Here is a 16859-nt window from a genome sequence, read left to right as displayed (position 1 = left end):
TAAAAATATATATATATTAAAAAAAATCAAATTTAATTATTTAATTATATTAAATTTAATTATTTATATTAAAATATAAAAAAAATATCAATTTATAAATAGTCTTAAATCATTCATAAAATAATGAAATTAAAGAAAAATAATATAAAATTCATAGTAAATAAATATTTAATCTAATTCAAAACGATAACAATATTATTACTTGAGTTGAGTTCAATTTTAGCTTAACAAAAACTTTAATAAATAAATCTGATCAAACTTAATAAATAATAAATAAATTTAGACACAATTAAATTAGATTTGACTCAACTAATTTACACCTCTCTGTGAATAACTTATCAAGATCAGATCCAAAATTAGAGGTGAGCTAGACTTTGAAACGTAAAAAGCAAAAATGAATGAATTTTAATAGACTAAATAAAAAATTATGTAAATGATTATATTTGGATAATTTAATAACTAATTTTAGTACATTTTAAAATTATATTATATTAGTAATTCTATCGGCTTGTTTTATGTAAAAGACGGTGTACTACTATTGTTCTCTTTAATCTCACATTTTAGAATTGATAATACCATGAGACGATATTAGAAAACATACTTTTCTTATTTTTTTTTTGACTAAGATCAAATGTAATATTAAATTAATTTTTTTATGAAGGAGAGTTTATTACAGTAGCTTGCTGCTGGGTAAGGGTATAATTGAGTCGAGTCGAGCTGAACTCTTGAATGTAATTGAGCCGAGCCGAGTCGAACTCTGGAATGACCCGAGTTGAGCCGAACTCGAGCTTTATTTGACGAATATATTCATAGTTCGCGAATTTATTCGAACTTTTATCGAGCCTAAACAAGTTTAATAAATATAAATTATAATTTTAAATATTATAAAAATTAAATTATATATTTAAAGAAAATTATAATATTCTTATTAAAATTATAATTTTATTCTAATAAATAAATTTAATATATTTATCTATATTTTTCAAAGGCATAGTGTAAAATCTATAAATTCAATATCAAAACTATTATTATTTTTATTTAAAAGTTGATTCATAAGCTTATTAACGAACATGTTCACGAGCTAACGAGTTGAGTATTGTGAAGCTTGAACTTGATTTGTTATCTTAACGAGTCTCATTAAATAAATTCAAACGAGCTTTTATCAAATCGAGCTTCGAATAGTTCAGGAACGGCTTGGTTCATTACATCCTTATTATTGGGGTTTTCGAATATCACCCTTGTATTATACTATTGTATGAACTTAACACACTTTTACCAAATTTAATTTATGGACTTAGGTCCTGATATATACTTACTAAGTCTAATTTATCGACTGAGACATGATGTATCGTTATCAAGTCCCATGTATAAGTTGGGGTACTCATTTACGTACATTTTTACATATATTATATATGTTAACACGTGCGCTATGTCTAATTATACTATTAAAGAAATATAATTGAGTATGTTAATTAAGACTGGACGAGTAGAGTACAAGACAACCTTCCCAAACCCTACTTATTAATAAAGATCTTATTTTTATAAATTATTTTCCAAGGGACAGATGGCCAAGTGTCCAACGGACCATCTCCAACGCAGCTTTGTGGTCCTAAACGCCATAACTTCCGCTGCAAAGACTTGAAGCCCAGGCCCAATCACGTTGCGTCGAGGCATTAATACACGAAGCCAACATCAACGTTGTCACAACCAGCAAGCCATAACTCCGTCGTCGTCTTCTTCCTCCACTCGCTGATCTGAACGTGTTCGTTTAATGCGTTTGCTTTTGGTAGGTGCTCTAGATCTGTCTGCGTGCTTGAGCACAACGATATATCAAGCCCCTTTAATTTGCATTCTGCCGACACTGTTTGCGCTTCAGTTTTGAGTGCTTAATTAGGCGTGACACAGCTCATACAGGTTTCTTATAATTAACCTGATTTCTTCAGTCAATTATGATTTAGATGCTTTTAATAAAATACAAGGGTCTACTTTTTACATTTTGATAAGATATTAATTCTATAATGTTCCGATGTTTAAAAAGTATACGGAAGTGATAAAAAATTGACAATAATAAGATGCGATAATGCTCATGGATATTATTCTACTTGTTTAATTAATAAAATAAATAAATACAAGATCATTCTCCACTCAAATGATAGTTCATATATATTTGTTAATATGTTAGAAAATTTAATTTATTAATCAACCCTTTGAAGAACGATAGCGTCTGAGGTTGTACTTTGACGTTGGAATTATTATAAAATGGTAGGTGTCCGAAGCAAGAAAGTTGCAGGAGAACCGACGTACATTTGGCAAATGCGCTAAAATCAACGCGGGCGGCTCACCAACAGGAGAATTGGATGTTGGACTTGCCTAAAGTCAATCAAGCACTATCATATGAATAAGAATTTATTATTTTTTTATAAAATATCTTTCACAAATATCTGAAGAGAGAGCACATATATATATAGATTGAAATAATAGAATGAATCAAAATGAGATATTCTTTACTTTGATTCGGATATATATATAAAATTATCCAGTGAATTAAATCAGTCCAGACTAACAAAATATGTAAAAAAAATTTCACTAGATCTTGATTTAAGGAGATATGGCACTAGATTGAGCCTTAGTAAGGAAACTCAATGGAAGCTCTTATAATGAATAAAGTTGATTAAGTTTTGTCGATAGTTAGAATCTGTCTATCAAAATTATTGAAAAAATGTTCTTAAATATCTAATAAATATGTATACACACTGACATATTAAATCAAATAATTAAGTACACGACTTGAATCCATTAAATTATATGAAATTTAGAATTAAAGTTATCGTGGATCTAGTCCAATGAAAATCAAAAGAAGAATTGAATATTCAATTTAATTATTAAATTATTCATTACAGAGTTTGATAGATCTTCTAACGAGAATAAAGGGAGAGTCTTATTCTAATAATGAAATGATAGTAAAAAAAAAAATCCGTCGACTTTCGAAATTGTGAGTCTCTCTATCCTCAATAAAAAGATAATTTTACTTTCTAAATATTTATCCTTTTTATTTCCTTCATGCACTATTCAATTCAAACAAAATTTACTAATCATCAACTTTATTAATTTTTTTATTTTCTTTATCAATTTATTTAAAATTATTCAAATTTAAGTAAACTCATTTTAAACTTAATTAAAAACACCAAACACCTTATAATAATCATAAATCATAATAATATTTAAATGATTTTAATTATATTATAATAATTTTCCTTAATGATAAAAAGTAGCTTAATATAATTTTTATTAAGTTAAAAGTAATTTTTTTTCTTTATTAAGAAGAGGCGATTTTGAGAATAAAAAGGATCGCATTTTGATTCTGTTGGTAATTCGACTAATTCTAAAAATAGATAACTTTCTTTTAAAAAACATAATTTATATACATTGTAAAATTTTAAAATATTTATCCTATTTAAAATTCGAATATGTTTCTCTTATTATTCCTCTCGCGACGATTCCACGACGTACACAGTTGCGTGCAATATCTCTCTTCTCTGCTCTGCTTTCTCCGCCGTTTGTGCTGTCGTTGGCTGCGTCGCCATGGTCGTTTTGGGTTGTCGTGGAGTGGGTTAAAGGCGAAGGGGGAAGGGGGCGGCAATAAATAGCGGTGGGGGAGGTTCAACAACCTTTTCCAGTTTCCACCTCCGCGACGATTCCTCCGATGGAAGTGGAGCCACGCTTCCTGCCTTCCCTTCGCCCCCAATTCCTTACTCTCTTCTTTGTTAATCGCCGCCGAGTGCATGCCGCCGTGAGGAGGCTCTCCGCCGTGTTGATCTCGGGGAAGCTACCATGTCAGATTTGGTTCTTCCATTGAGGCGTGCAAGGTATGAAGCTGAAAAAGCGATGATCCACCTTTTCCTTCTTATCTGGATCTTGACCACTCCGTGGGGGAGTGAAAGAACGGACTTTCTTGCGATTTCACCTAGAAGAAGAAGAGGGAAAAAAAGCACATATTTGTTACTGCATCAAGCTATTTTGTCTCATATAGTTCGGTCACATGCCTCTGATTTCTGGGAGTTGATGCAATTATTTGCTCTTGATCCTTTACCCGACATGGTCATTCATTAAAAACAATTCTTTTTTCAGAATTTTTTTTTTTGTCAGTTTTTGCACCTCTTGTTTTGCACTGAAAGGCCTGCCCAATCTCTCATCCTGTTCTGTTTGTTTTTCAGATCCTTATTCCTTGTTTCCTCGACAGTCTCTGGGATCTGAAAGAAACAGGAGTTAGACTATGGGCAAAAGACCTCATACACGACAGCTAAAGGGCAATGTTGGATGTGTTTCGGGTTTGATCAGCTTGTTGGATTTCCGTCGAGGCCATCCAATTCAGAAGTTACTTTCAGATACAAAGCATGAAAGTACTAGCCATATTGGTAAGAATTTGAGTTTTAGTGTGAACTATAGCTATTGATTATGGGGTTACTAAGAACTCTCTCTCTCATATACACTTCATTGAAGTAACAACAATAGGCTTGGCAATTAAAATATGTATAGTTGCAAAGTTTTTAGTCGGTATTAAGGCCTTCATTTAGATTTAGATTTAGCTATTTGTATGCCTTGTTAACTAGAAGCTCATAACTATTTCTTTATGTTATTCAGGTTCTGGCTACTCGAGAATTGAGCTCGATGCACTAAGAAATCCAGAAAACAAGCATGAAGGTGCCACTGTAAGTCTACACAATTTTTTCATCAGTAGTTAAAGATATCAGTTGTCTATAGACGGCCATACTTTTTGAGAATGTCTTAGTTGTGTAATTCTCGCTGTTTTAGTATATCCTGAGTATTCTAGTGGCATAGTTTTGCATAGACCCAAATAGCCAACCTCCAATACTTGGGACGAACACCGCTTGTTGATGTGCGAAGAAACAAACTTGCGATATTGATGAAACATTATGGCAATAATGTTTCATCAATATCGCAAGTTGATGAAACATAGACATTTATCTTGTAGGTGGAAATAGTACATATTAGACTGATATTAGCATCAATCCCTCAAACCTTTCTTTTTGATTCATATGCTGCTAATCCAATTTGCAGACGCAGAGATGATTCATCATCCATGTTTGAAGTAAATATGAATAAAATTTAGGCTCCCATTTAATTCTTTTTGTTTATGACCAAGTGAGTCATTTTCGTTGGTTAGTGAGCAACTCTACAGCATGTGTAGTAGTCGAAGAGGAACTAAATGATATAGTTTACTATATTCAAGCTAGTTATTTTATTTGTATTCCTATTGCCTAGTTTTGTGTTAGCCCGCCCCTAACATCTCTGCTGCTAGTAAACAATCCCTTAATTTTCTCAGCTTCTTGATGAAATTAGAGACGATAAGGTTAGTGTGGGTTCAACAAGTATAAAAGCACTGATGGAAGGAGAGATGTCTCAAACTGAAAGATCTCTTAACTTTGACATGGCAGCATTTTTGGTAGAATTCTACAGTTATACTCGCCAACAAGCTAGCCGAGATGCTGACAATAAGTTTGATTTGCTTCATTCCTTGGAAAGTATTAGTTTGGGGACTCACTACCATCTTCATGAACTTGATGGTCATCTTGATCAAAAGATCTCTTTTTTAAAAAAGACACTTTCTGATTTTGCTGAGCTGATAAGTCAGAAATCCATTGTCAAGGAACAAAATGATGGAGGATTAATTTTCCGGTCGGAAAAGTTAAGGGATGCAATAGCTGCTATAGATTCAGATAGGAAGTTATTTATCAAGCTCCTCCAAGATCCAGATTCAGTTCTGTTTAAACATATTCAAAGTCTTCATGGTGATCAGGTAAAGAAAACATCCAAACTGGGATCAGATAGATATACAGAAAATGCCCCGCTGTTGGTGGAGAAGAATGATAATTCAGGGAAATGCAACGAGTCTGACCGCAACCAATTACCTCAGAAACAAAACAGATATAACTTTTTCTGGAGAAAGGACAAGTCCAAGGGGACGAAGCCTACAGCAGAAAATCCAACTTCCAAATCTTTGAATAGAATTGTCATTTTGAAGCCAAACCCAACGAGAACTACTGGAAGTTCTGTGCCGCAATTCCGTCATGTCCCTAAACAAAGCGACAGTGATGAAAGGATTGTATCCCATTTTTCCCTAAGAGAAATTAGGAGGAGACTCCGGCATATAATTGGTGAGAGCAGAGAAGCACGACATGCTATTTCCATGGATGGTCTTCTACACAGAATTCCAGTTAGGCCTAGTGAGTCTCGTGACTCATCTGAAAATTTATCTTGTGACAATAAGCAACCCAAATTAGTATACCTTGATAATAGGAAAAGTAAGAACATTAGTTCCGAAGAATTTGAAGTTAACAGCAACAGTCATATTTCTCCGTCGACATCAAGATCTGAGTCTTCAATATATGAGGAAGCCAAGAAGCATCTCGCTGAGATGCTAAACACAAGAGGCGATAGTTTGCCAAGAGTTGAAGTTTCAGAATCATTGGGAACAATGCTTTCTATCTTAAGATACACCGAGTTATCTCCTACATCCAGTCCTCAAAGAGATGAGGAACTTGCTGTGCCGCCTAAAGAGATAGAAGATCCATCATTACAACAGTTAAGGCATGAAGGTGGGATCAATAACCTTAGAAACAAAATATTTAGAAGTTCCATTTTGCTTGTCCATTCAAGTGATGAAAGTAAAATGTTGGTCATGGCTGCAGAACTGGTTGGAACCGCTATATCAGAGCTATTACTTGTCCGTAGCAAAGACTTGAACAGCCAAGGTAGCCTTTATAAATTTAAATAACATTTTTGTTGTTTCTTTTGTTACTTCATTATGAAGCCTATCAAAGCTTTTATCATAAAATGCAGAGATCGTCGAAGAAGTTGGTGCTAAAAGAACTATAGAATCTAACCAATTGGATGAACCTACATTATGTGGCTTGGTAACCTTTTTTCCAATTAGTTGCCTCGATGTAACAATAATTTCCTGTCTTACAACTACACCACTGTTCTGCTAGGACATATTTGAAGAGAAGTCAACAGCAGTGGTGCAGCCGAAGCCCCGACCAAGCAGCTTAGTCAAGCAAAACTTATTGGCTCCTGAAAGCATCAATGAAAAACTAGAGCAACCAAGTCCAGTATCTGTTCTAGAAAAGTTCATATCAGATGATATTAGCAGCCCTGACTCTACTGGGATAGAGAATTGTATGATCTGGCAATTGAAAAGAATCAATTCTTTAGTCGAAACAGATTCGTTTGCTTTTTGGCATACCCCTAAATTCGATCCCTTTTTGCAGATAATATTCAAGTACAAGATCAACAAGCTGTTCAAGAAGGCAACAATTCTGGAAGACTTATAGCATCACCCGTTGTAAATGACGATTGTCAAGCTAGGTTTGATTACATCGAAGCAGTCTTGGAAGCTTCAGGACTTGGGGATGAATTCCCAATGAAATGGGATACAGAAGACCAGTTACTTGAACCATCTTTGTACGAGGAAATAGGAATCTTTTTTTGCTTCCCACAAGATGATCCTAAGCTTCTATTCGACTGCATCAATGAAGTCCTTTTAGATATACACGAGAGCTTCTTGAAAAGCATCTCGTGCCTATCCTACGTCAAGCGAAATATCCAACCTGGCCCTCAAGGTGAAGGCTTAATCCAAGAGGTAAGCAAGAGCCTCGAATGGCATCTTCAAGTACCATCGCCCAACACATTAGATACGGTTGTCAAAAAGGACTTGAATGGTCGACCTTGGATGGACCTTCGACTTGAAGTTCTCAATATTACCAGTGAGACAACATCTGATATCATCTTGGGTATAATCGAAGAGATTGTTTTCGACTGTTGGTGCTGAAATTAGAGTGATTTCAAATTTGTCTCTTCCAACTTGGCAAGATCATGCAGGACTAGAATCTCATGATCAATTAGCAAACAAGACTGGAATTGTCTTTTTATTCACAATGAGACGCACATATACTTGTATTTTCTGCTAATCGGTGGATTTCCCTTGCTGTAAATTGTTACGAAGATGAGGGAAGTTGAAGTGAATGCAAATAATCTTGTATCGTCGGAAGTACATTATGTAAATGAGGCTACTATTCGAGATGAGGACGGATGACAATAAACATTTGTTCTTGAAACCCCCATAATTGAAAGGGAGCCCCAAAGCATAATAAGATACGCATGTTACTTTGAATGCATTACAGTAGTGACAGAAGCAACATCGAAGCCAGTTTCAGATTCCCTAGGATGCATTGCTGATGTAGTTTCTGTCAATACAACTCAAGGAGAAGACTGACTTTGACTTACCAAGAAGATTCAAGATACAACCTGTGTCAAAACTAAATTTGAGGAAGAGAATTCCACCTTGAACAATCAAATTGAGTTGAAATCAATGTTGAGCAAGTTCATGTTAGGAGACTACCTCAAGAATACATTCAAACTTTATAAATACTAAAATTCTATAACCATCTTCTAGTATTGACCCAATTACCACTTTAAATTAATCATATTAGGTTAACATGCATTGTCAGTTAAAATATCAAAACTGAGATTTTAGGTGGCTCTGGCTATCCGAAACAACACCCTTGAACAAGTTTAAGTAAGCATATGACTATTCCTACTGCCAGTGTGTATATATTTATGTATGAGCACTGATGAGCTTACGTTGCACTAGACGTGTGCAATTTTGAGATACAAGATCATGCACTGTAGCCATGGATAAAGGGACTCCACTTAGCTGAGTTGTAGCTTCCACAAACATTACCACAAGCTTCTTCCATCGCATCCTTCGAGACACCCTCGTTACATATGTTTGCGAAAGCTCGCATATACTTCATGCCATATTGAGTGAGCGATCCACAATGCGACTCGAATGCTTGGACCTAAGGTTTTTTGTTACCACATGGTCATGTTTAATAAAATAGATTGTGAAGATGAATACGCTAGAGCACAATATTTACCATTGTTTTCAAGCAAACCCAATCATCAACCAGAGCCTGACCAGATGGCCTCAGGGTTTTGAGGACTGAAGGTGCAACATCCGATCCAAAAATTAGATTGCCGATGAGTTCGATGCTACTGTCAAGGTGTGCTCTGTGCATCATCATCTCAGTGATCTCCGAGAAAATTTCCTTCTTTTTGTTTGACCCTTCCTCTAATCTTTCATACTGAAAGCAAACACTAGGTTGTTAAGATATAAGAACAATGCAAGGGGTTAAAAAAGGTGCTCCAAAACAGAATCTGCAGTTTTGAAAGATGGGAACTGCATGCAAGGGGTTAAAAAGGTGCTCCAAAACAGAATCTGCAGTTTTGAAAGATGGAAACTGCATGAAAAGATCGACAAATGGGTCTAAATCAGTTGAAAGACAATACTGATAGTTAAAACCAATTGAAACTGCCATGTTTCCTACTTACATATGAAATCCGTGTATATAGTTTTTCTCTCCACTGCTCCAAGTTCACGGGTTAAATATAACATTATCGATCAATATGCTAGAAATCAAGGTCACTCACACATCCCTTGGTACTAGGCCCTTAGAATGGTACCAAAGATACAATGTTCTTATTAAATCATTCAGTCTCCAAGTTAAATCATTGCCACGAATGGAAATAGCATAAAAATAATAAGGGAAAACGAAGTGTTCTTCACTCACCATGTGCCATAAGAATAGGAGGTCAGCATCTCTCTGATTGATGACTCCCATCTGCTTGCTGAGGCGAAGTGCATTCTCAGTTAAATTGGCATTGGCAGGGTCAAAGCCCTGGTAAAGGTACAACTTCTCAGGTTTTACATTCTTATCACCATACTCCATCACATGAGACCCTGCACTGTATGTGTTCTGGTTTGATGTCCTCATCTTCACCTGAACACATTATCAGAGAAACCCTTCAAAAAAACAAGAAGAGGACTATAATAGAGATTAACAGGTACTTACTGACTCATACTGTTTCCCAACCGTTTCCTCCTTTAGATTGTGATTCTCACTGCCATAAATATAATTAGAAGGTTAGCAATGCCATCATATTGAAAAGGCTCCCTATGTTTGGAGGATTTCTACCCTTAAAAGCAGGAATACCATTACAAATGGAAGTTCTGGCTCCTTTTTATCTTTTAAATGAGTTAGCACACCAGGCTGTGTGTCAAAATTAAGAACCAAGATATGACTTTTGCAGCAGTAAAAGTTACAATCTGTTATTGTGACAACAGTCACCACACACTAATTTCTTGACAAAGTTTTTCAAGAAAGACCAAGTTATGGCTTTGAGAAGAGTAAAAGGTAAAAAGCATTTAATGTCCGAAGCAAAATTTTCTTGGGGATATTTTAAACAAACAAAGCTATGTCATTAGCAAGACTAAAAAGTGTAGCTATTCTGTAATGCACTAACATCTTGTAATTAAAACTAAGTTACTAATCAGAAAATTCAACAATTGAACTTGGATTCGATGCTCTAATCCAATTTGTTGTACTTCAGTGCCTCTTTGTTGTTTCATCTCCGAAGAAACAAAATCACTGAAGAAGGAAATACATTTAAAAAAAATAATTCCTTAGCGGAACCAAATAATCTAATGTCAACCCATTAACATGAGAAAAAATAAATCAAATGCAATAAAATGTTTAGACCTTTTGAACTTGACAACAGATATGACTTGTTTAGGTATAAAACTCAAACCTGTCTTCCATCCATGCAACGCTGTACAAGTCACCAAGGCAAGTCATATATTCCGGTGGTGGTGGAGGATCCATCCCAGGACAGTAGGTTCCCCAGCTGCTTTCAACAGCATTGGATGCTGTTGTCACATATACATTAAGGTCTTCTGGCATTAAACCTTCAAAGATACTGCCACTCTCACACGCTTCCACATAAATAATCTGTTCAAACGAACACCAACAAAGATCAGCAATTCTATTTATAGTATAGCATAACCATAGGGCTAAATTGCTATGTAGTACAATTGTCTGACCATTTCTTTGTAACTCTTGGATGCATGCTTCTTCTTCAATACTTCAATGAACTCAGCAGCATAAAGATATGGCAAATTGGGCATTCCTGTATTTGAATAAATTTCAGCATAATTAACCAGCATAAAAGTTGGCAATCAGAATGACACAGAAAGTTGGAACCTACCAAGGACCCCAGGTCCTCCATGATCGGAGAAGTAGATAAAGATCCTATCATTGGATTTACTTTCTATGACCTTTCCACTTCCACCTTCTACAGCGCTTTTATCACCCAAAATCACTGCATACAGGTTCCTGGTATTGACTTGCTCCTTGGTGTAGTCCTAAGATAAGCAGTGTTAAACACTAGAATCGAGCCTTTAATGTCAAAAGATGGTTGACAATGTTAGCACATACACAATAAACATAGTGGGTTCTGTCAAGAAAAGAAAACAAGAACATGGTAGACAAAATCAAGAGAAGATCAAGTAAGCAATTAGATAGGAACAGATAAGATAGAATTATTATTATAAAATTATATATCAAAACAGCTCTTGTATACAAGTTTCAAATAATGAAAATAAATTCAAGAGCGAAGAACCAATTAGAAGGAAAGACGGCAAAAAGGCTGGCAAACCTTGGGAATTCTGATCACCACTCTTTAGGATTACCAAAAATGTGCCTCTTACCTCAAAACCAGAGAGGAAGTTTCAGAAGGGCGATGACCCAAATGCATTTTGTTGTGTCCTTGCATCTTTCAATAATCACAATTCACCAGCCTCAAAAATCATCTCAGTTAAATAGGTTTGGTACAATGTGAGACACTTATGTGAGACACCTCTACCAAACAGACACCTCTACAACAGCACAATGCCAAAATTGGAACATGAGCAAGACAAAATAAACACTAGAGATGACCTTTATTAGGCCTGGTTTCTCTCTCAGTGATTCATCTTCCCACTGCAAAAGTCATATGGCTTCAAATGATAAAACCACCACATCTAGGTACTACACAAACACGATAACATAGCACGAGAACCTAAGTGTCATATAGTATAAAAGATGTGCCTTCTCTAATACAATGTTAGCAATCTTGACCCACTAAACCACAAAATGTGGGAGGAGCAACACATTACAAAATAACAATACTAACTTAGGATATAAGATAAGAGGGTGACACGTGTCCAACTAGTAGAGGTTGTGATGACATCCTGTACGCCTATGCTCCCTATCAACCAGGGGATACTCCTCTAAATGGATGTGTTCCGGCGGTCCAAAATAAAATGTTATAGCTCTCCCTGCTCAGAAGCACCTCGAAGCCATTTTATGACAAACTTTGTTAACTACCTATTCTCCCTTCTGTAATGATTCAACCTACTGTGGCTTAGATACCAATTGCAAACCCATCTCTAATCCGTTTGAGAAAGCTACATTTTAGTCGGTGTACCATGCCCATAACAATATCCAAATCCTTTGTATCACTCCCTTAGAGCATAAGAAACTAAATCAGCTTTCACATTCTTTCACAAGCCAAACCTACTCCTATTGATCCTCTTTGGTTGCAGCTATTCACCAATGAAGCTACTAATTTCAAAGATTTTTTTTTTGTACATTGCATCTAATCTGAGGTTGGAGGCTCTGGATCTTTAGGCATTTCTCCAAATCTTATCCAAGGTTTTTTTATTTGCTTTCATCAAAAGACTTCCCCTGTGTAGGTGTAAAAGACAACAAAGCTTTCCCCTTTTAATCAATTTCTTTCACTAGTTTTGCTACTCAACATTGTAAGGAGAATACAACAGATGTATAGTAGGGTAAGATTATTTGGTGATCCAGCAAAAGGGTAAGTAATTCACCTAAAGACAATGTTCTCTTGTTTTAATTTTTTGTCAAGTTGTTTTTAATTAGATTGCTTCATCAAGACTATCACTAGCTAGAACAACTAACGCCTAAATGATGCAGTATGGACACTTTGTTACTCTTCAGGTTACTAACAAAAGAGATTGAATTCCTAGCAGGACCTATCATCTTAGTTCAATTCTTCATTCCATGGCATGGAAAAGAAAACCAGGACACTCACTTCATCTCTAAACAGAAGAGGATTGTATGCAGGTTCACCAACGACTAAATGAGCACACAAGACATATCAGTGAAAATAGGAAGCAAGGACCCCTTCTACCTTGGGGACGCCAGCATAAACATCTTGGCCCTGGGGGTGATTGATGATGACTCCCTTCCTGGGGTTGAGCGGGTTGTCAGCGATGTCGTCGTGCATCATCACCACTATGTTCTCCTCCTTCAGCCCGCCTTTCCGCAGCAGCTGGTACGCGTGGCACACGTCCGCCTGCATTTCCACAAGCCGAACCGACGTCTTCAATCTGCCCTCTATCGCCGGTCATGTGTTCGTCGAAATAACGCAGTCACGGGCGGCGCGTACCTGGTGCCGATAGTTTCCGTAGCCCGAAGAGCCAGCCACGAGAAGAGCCCAAGTGGTTCCCGTCTCGTCCTCCACCGAGGTATCAGGGATGGGCCGATCAGACGGCAACAGTATGGTCGGATCGACATCAGGGACGAGGGATGGCGAAATCGCCAGCAGCATTGAAGCGAAGCAGAGGAGGGCAAGGCAGGCGGCGGCGCGGAAGGAGGTCGTCCCCATGCTGCGGGATGCGATTGAGGGCTGCGTGGGGAGTATTGGGCCGAGGAGGGGTTAAAAAGAAGGGTAGGGGAGGGGATGGAGGAGGAGGTGGCGCCGCCTGACGCAAGTCCTCTCTCCTCTCTGCCCTTGCGCAGCCGCATGCAGCGCGAGGGGGAGACACGTGGGAGGCGCATTGTTGACAACTACAGGCAGCGAGGCGCGAAACGAACGCGATCGCCTCCCTTGTCGCCACCTGCAAGACGCTTCCGTCATGCTCTGCTCGTGCCGCTCTCCCTCTCCCTCTCCCTCTCCCTCCGTCCGTTTTCGCCGCAGCAGGCGTTTTCCTGCATCGGGCGGAGCGGAGGAACGGGGAAGCAGGGGCGGTGGCAAGAATCGCCTTATGGTCATTATCCGAAAGAAACCCCTATCTTTGAGATTTCTCAAAAACACCCCTGTTAACTACTTGTCAAATTGTCATGATATGAAAAAATATATTCATCGCTAATTTACCTCCTCCTAGATGACCTAGGAGGCCGCTGGGCGGCGAGACCCGCCTTTTACACAATGATATGAAAAAACATTCTCCACGGTCCGGTGGCTAGCACCCACCGTAAAATCTGGGTTCGAATCTCAATAAAAACCGAAGGCAAAGGGCTTCTCCTGGTTATCATTCGCCAAAACCCTAGTCCATCTGTCGATCTGGTCGTCCCTTCCCCTAGAGCTTCTAATTCGTCTCCGAATACCCCGGTCAGCTACCTCCTCTACTCTCCCTTCCGTTTCCCTACTCCTTTCCCAGCTCCGACAACCCTAGTTCATTCGGTTTCTAATCCAGGTTTTCCTGTGTTGTTGATTGCGCAAGTCCGGAACTTTCTTGGCAGAAAAAATCTTCATTCTAAATTAGTTTCTGAACTAAATATGTGTTGACTTTGAATGCAGTAGGAATCTTAATATTTTATTGTAATCCTTCCTATGTCTAAGCTCAATCTTCGTACTCTTTGTTGGAATTAAAAATCTGAACTCCATTTCATTTTTTTCCTTTTGGGATCTGATGCGGAATTCATGTCCATCTTCTTTCATGTTGAAAAGAACAACTTTTTACAAATGAGGTGCATGGGCTTGGTTATGCTATTCGATATCTAATGTTACTGATGGCGTACAAGATGTCTAGACCTGAGCTAAGAACCTCAACAATGCATTTTAATCAAGTTAGTATTCATGGGATTGCTGCCTTGACACCTGCAAAGGACATAAAGCTGTTGGTATCATGAAAGCCGGGCAGACATTTACAATATAACCAATGATCAATGCAGGTAATTGTTTTGAGTTGATCAGCATTTCTGTGTTTATTGTCATCATTTTGTTTATATTGTTGGAGCGTTATTATCTTCATGAGTCTGGCGTGATCTGTTATGGCAGATGGATGGACTGCAGTTACTGCAGATGGTAAACGAAGTGCTCAATTTGAGCACACTCTTTTGTTGAGTAGTGAGCCTTTATATTGTTGATGTTGGAAATGTGAATGGAATAAAGAGATGGAGACGAAGAGACTATTGTGCATGAGTTTAGTCCCACATTAGAAGTCTCTTGGCTTTATTGTTGGTTTATATTATGACACATGCATTGACGTTGTAAACATATGCATGGGGAGAGCTCTCTCACGCGTGAGTGCGCAAGGGTGGGTGCAAATCCAGGGCCCGGATTGTATCGAACCAAGGTTGACTCGTGCGCGAGCACGACTTGTGCATGTCGAATGTCGGACCGGTTGAGGTAAAATTTACCCAAAAGAATGAACCAACATATAGCCACTTAAATCTTGCTCAAGGATGTAATGGAAGCATTAATGTGAAATTAATGCTGATTCCGTAACGTCTCGATATTAATGGCGGCATTAAACTCATTAATAGTGATTTCGTAACGTCTCAGTATTAATGACGACATTAATCTCATTAATAATGATTCCGTAACGTCTCGACATTAATGGCGGCATTAAACTCATTAATGGTGATTTCGTAACGTCTCAGTATTAATGACGACATTAATCTCATTAATAATGATTCATTAACGTCTCGACATTAATGAAGACATTAAACCCATTAATGACGAAATTAAACTCATCATTAAATGATCATAATTTGATCATTTATTGCAGGCAAGATGAGAGCTCCTATATAAGGAGGCTGGATCTTGAGCAAAGCGGAAAAAAAAAAGAACGAAAGCAAAGCGAAAGCAAGAGAATTCCTCCACCTTCGTTCCCTGATTCTTTTCTCTCGGTCGTGCATCCGCTCGGCTAAACTATTTGTGATAGCACTCAGGTGCATTCTCGATTCGCCACGAACAACCAATGCTTGGTTGTGTTCGTGGTTTCCTGGGAAACAGACGATCCGAGAAAACCTCGAAGCACGGTGGAGGTGGGGACGAATCTGCTTTGAAACTGCGTCGATCGCAGCCCTCGATGCCGCGCCTGTTTGTCCGCTCGGTTGGACTCTTCATTTCATTGGTCGGCCACTCGCCCTTCCGATCCGCCTGACCGGGTCTCCCGCCTCACTGCTCTATCCTTCACCGCTCGGACGATCCGATTGCTCGACTGAGGTCGAAAAACCGCCGGCACTCGAGATTATCTCGCCAGTCATCTTAAGCTGTGAGTTGAATTTAATTCGAGTATTTAGATTCACTAATTATAAATCTCCGGCTACAGATTATTTGGTGTCCAACAATCTTGAAACAGACTCGATTCGCTGAGATGACCCGAACGAAATGTCGAGGTGCAGCAGACTAACATGTTCAGCCCTCCGCCCGATCGAACTCGCTAATCACCATGGGAAAGGCGGAGAAGTTCTGGATCGAACTTCAAGAGGTGGCGCAGAAGATGCTCTTCACCGACCACACTCAACTGGCTCGGTTCTTGACCGAGGACCCTCCCAAACGCATCGAGGATGCTGATGCGCATAGTGGAGGCATGGACTCATTCCGAGTTCCTTTGCCGAAACTACATCCTTAACTGCCTTGCCGACTCGCTGTATGATTTGTATAGCATGAAGAGTACGGCTAAGGAACTGTGGGAGTCCCTAGACAAGAAATACAAGACGGAGGACTCAGGGGCAAAGAAGTTCATCGTGGGCAGATTCCTGGACTACAAGATGATTGACTCCAAGACGGTGATCAGTCAAGTCCAGGAGCTTCAGGTGATCTTGCACGAGATCCACTCAGAAGGAATGGTTTTGAGTGAAACCTTCCAAGTGGCTGCTATCATCGAGAAGCTGCCTCCCGGCTGGAAGGATTTCAAGAACTAC

At 38.2% G+C, this 16859-nt stretch overlaps 2 protein-coding genes and 1 long non-coding RNA gene across 5 annotated transcripts; 2 read left to right on the top strand and 1 right to left on the bottom strand.

Moving 5' to 3' along the window:
- Positions 1 to 3506: 3506 nt before the first annotated feature.
- Positions 3507 to 8173, top strand: LOC122024638. Of its 2 annotated transcripts, none has more exons than XM_042583293.1 (8): positions 3507 to 3866; positions 4241 to 4415; positions 4642 to 4709; positions 5345 to 6617; positions 6711 to 6773; positions 6862 to 6935; positions 7011 to 7197; positions 7290 to 8173. In XM_042583293.1, exons 2-8 carry the CDS (start codon positions 4274 to 4276, stop codon positions 7847 to 7849), a joined length of 2367 nt encoding a protein of 788 aa, XP_042439227.1. In that variant the 5' UTR covers positions 3507 to 3866; positions 4241 to 4273; the 3' UTR covers positions 7850 to 8173. The 2 variants fall into 2 exon arrangements, with proteins under 2 accessions (XP_042439227.1, XP_042439226.1); XM_042583292.1 differs by having other exon boundaries at positions 4215 to 4415.
- Positions 8174 to 8458: 285 nt separating this feature from the next.
- LOC122024639 (vacuolar-processing enzyme-like) lies at positions 8459 to 13940 on the bottom strand. Of its 2 annotated transcripts, none has more exons than XM_042583295.1 (9): positions 13372 to 13937; positions 13114 to 13278; positions 11125 to 11281; positions 10961 to 11046; positions 10669 to 10868; positions 9933 to 9981; positions 9651 to 9860; positions 8958 to 9164; positions 8459 to 8879 (listed from the first exon to the last, which is right to left on the bottom strand). In XM_042583295.1, the coding sequence occupies exons 1-9, from the start codon at positions 13588 to 13590 to the stop codon at positions 8697 to 8699; spliced, it is 1476 nt and encodes a 491-aa protein (XP_042439229.1). In that variant the 5' UTR covers positions 13591 to 13937; the 3' UTR covers positions 8459 to 8696. The 2 variants fall into 2 exon arrangements, 1 of the variants encoding a protein (XP_042439229.1); XR_006123486.1 differs by having other exon boundaries at positions 8723 to 8879; positions 8958 to 9259; positions 9412 to 9860; positions 13372 to 13940.
- A 140-nt stretch (positions 13941 to 14080) lies between these two features.
- On the top strand, positions 14081 to 15140 carry LOC122024640. The gene is made up of 2 exons (XR_006123487.1): positions 14081 to 14879; positions 14986 to 15140. It is a non-coding gene; the product is annotated as an uncharacterized LOC122024640 (long non-coding RNA).
- The last annotated feature ends 1719 nt before the right edge of the window (positions 15141 to 16859 follow it).

This window comes from Zingiber officinale, chromosome 9B (genome assembly GCF_018446385.1).
Source record: "Zingiber officinale cultivar Zhangliang chromosome 9B, Zo_v1.1, whole genome shotgun sequence".
In the NCBI taxonomy this organism is placed as follows: domain Eukaryota; kingdom Viridiplantae; phylum Streptophyta; class Magnoliopsida; order Zingiberales; family Zingiberaceae; genus Zingiber; species Zingiber officinale.
The sequence above is the reverse complement of the archived record's forward strand: the minus strand, read 5'-3'. Positions and strand labels throughout refer to the sequence as shown.

Excerpts from the sequence above, each read along its gene's own strand:
- LOC122024638 (XM_042583293.1), top strand. The coding sequence starts at position 4,274 with ATGGGCAAAAGACCTCATACACGACAGCTAAAGGGCAATGTTGGATGT. Across the intron at positions 6,618-6,710 it reads ACAACAGTTAAGGCATGAAG|AACTGGTTGGAACCGCTATA; the intron begins GTGGGATCAATA and ends TCATGGCTGCAG. Across the intron at positions 6,936-7,010 it reads AACCTACATTATGTGGCTTG|GACATATTTGAAGAGAAGTC; the intron begins GTAACCTTTTTT and ends CTGTTCTGCTAG.
- LOC122024639 (XM_042583295.1), bottom strand. The coding sequence starts at position 13,590 with ATGGGGACGACCTCCTTCCGCGCCGCCGCCTGCCTTGCCCTCCTCTGC. Across the intron at positions 11,047-11,124 it reads TGGAGGACCTGGGGTCCTTG|GAATGCCCAATTTGCCATAT; the intron begins GTAGGTTCCAAC and ends ATTCAAATACAG. Across the intron at positions 9,861-9,932 it reads TTGGGAAACAGTATGAGTCA|GTGAAGATGAGGACATCAAA; the intron begins GTAAGTACCTGT and ends TAATGTGTTCAG.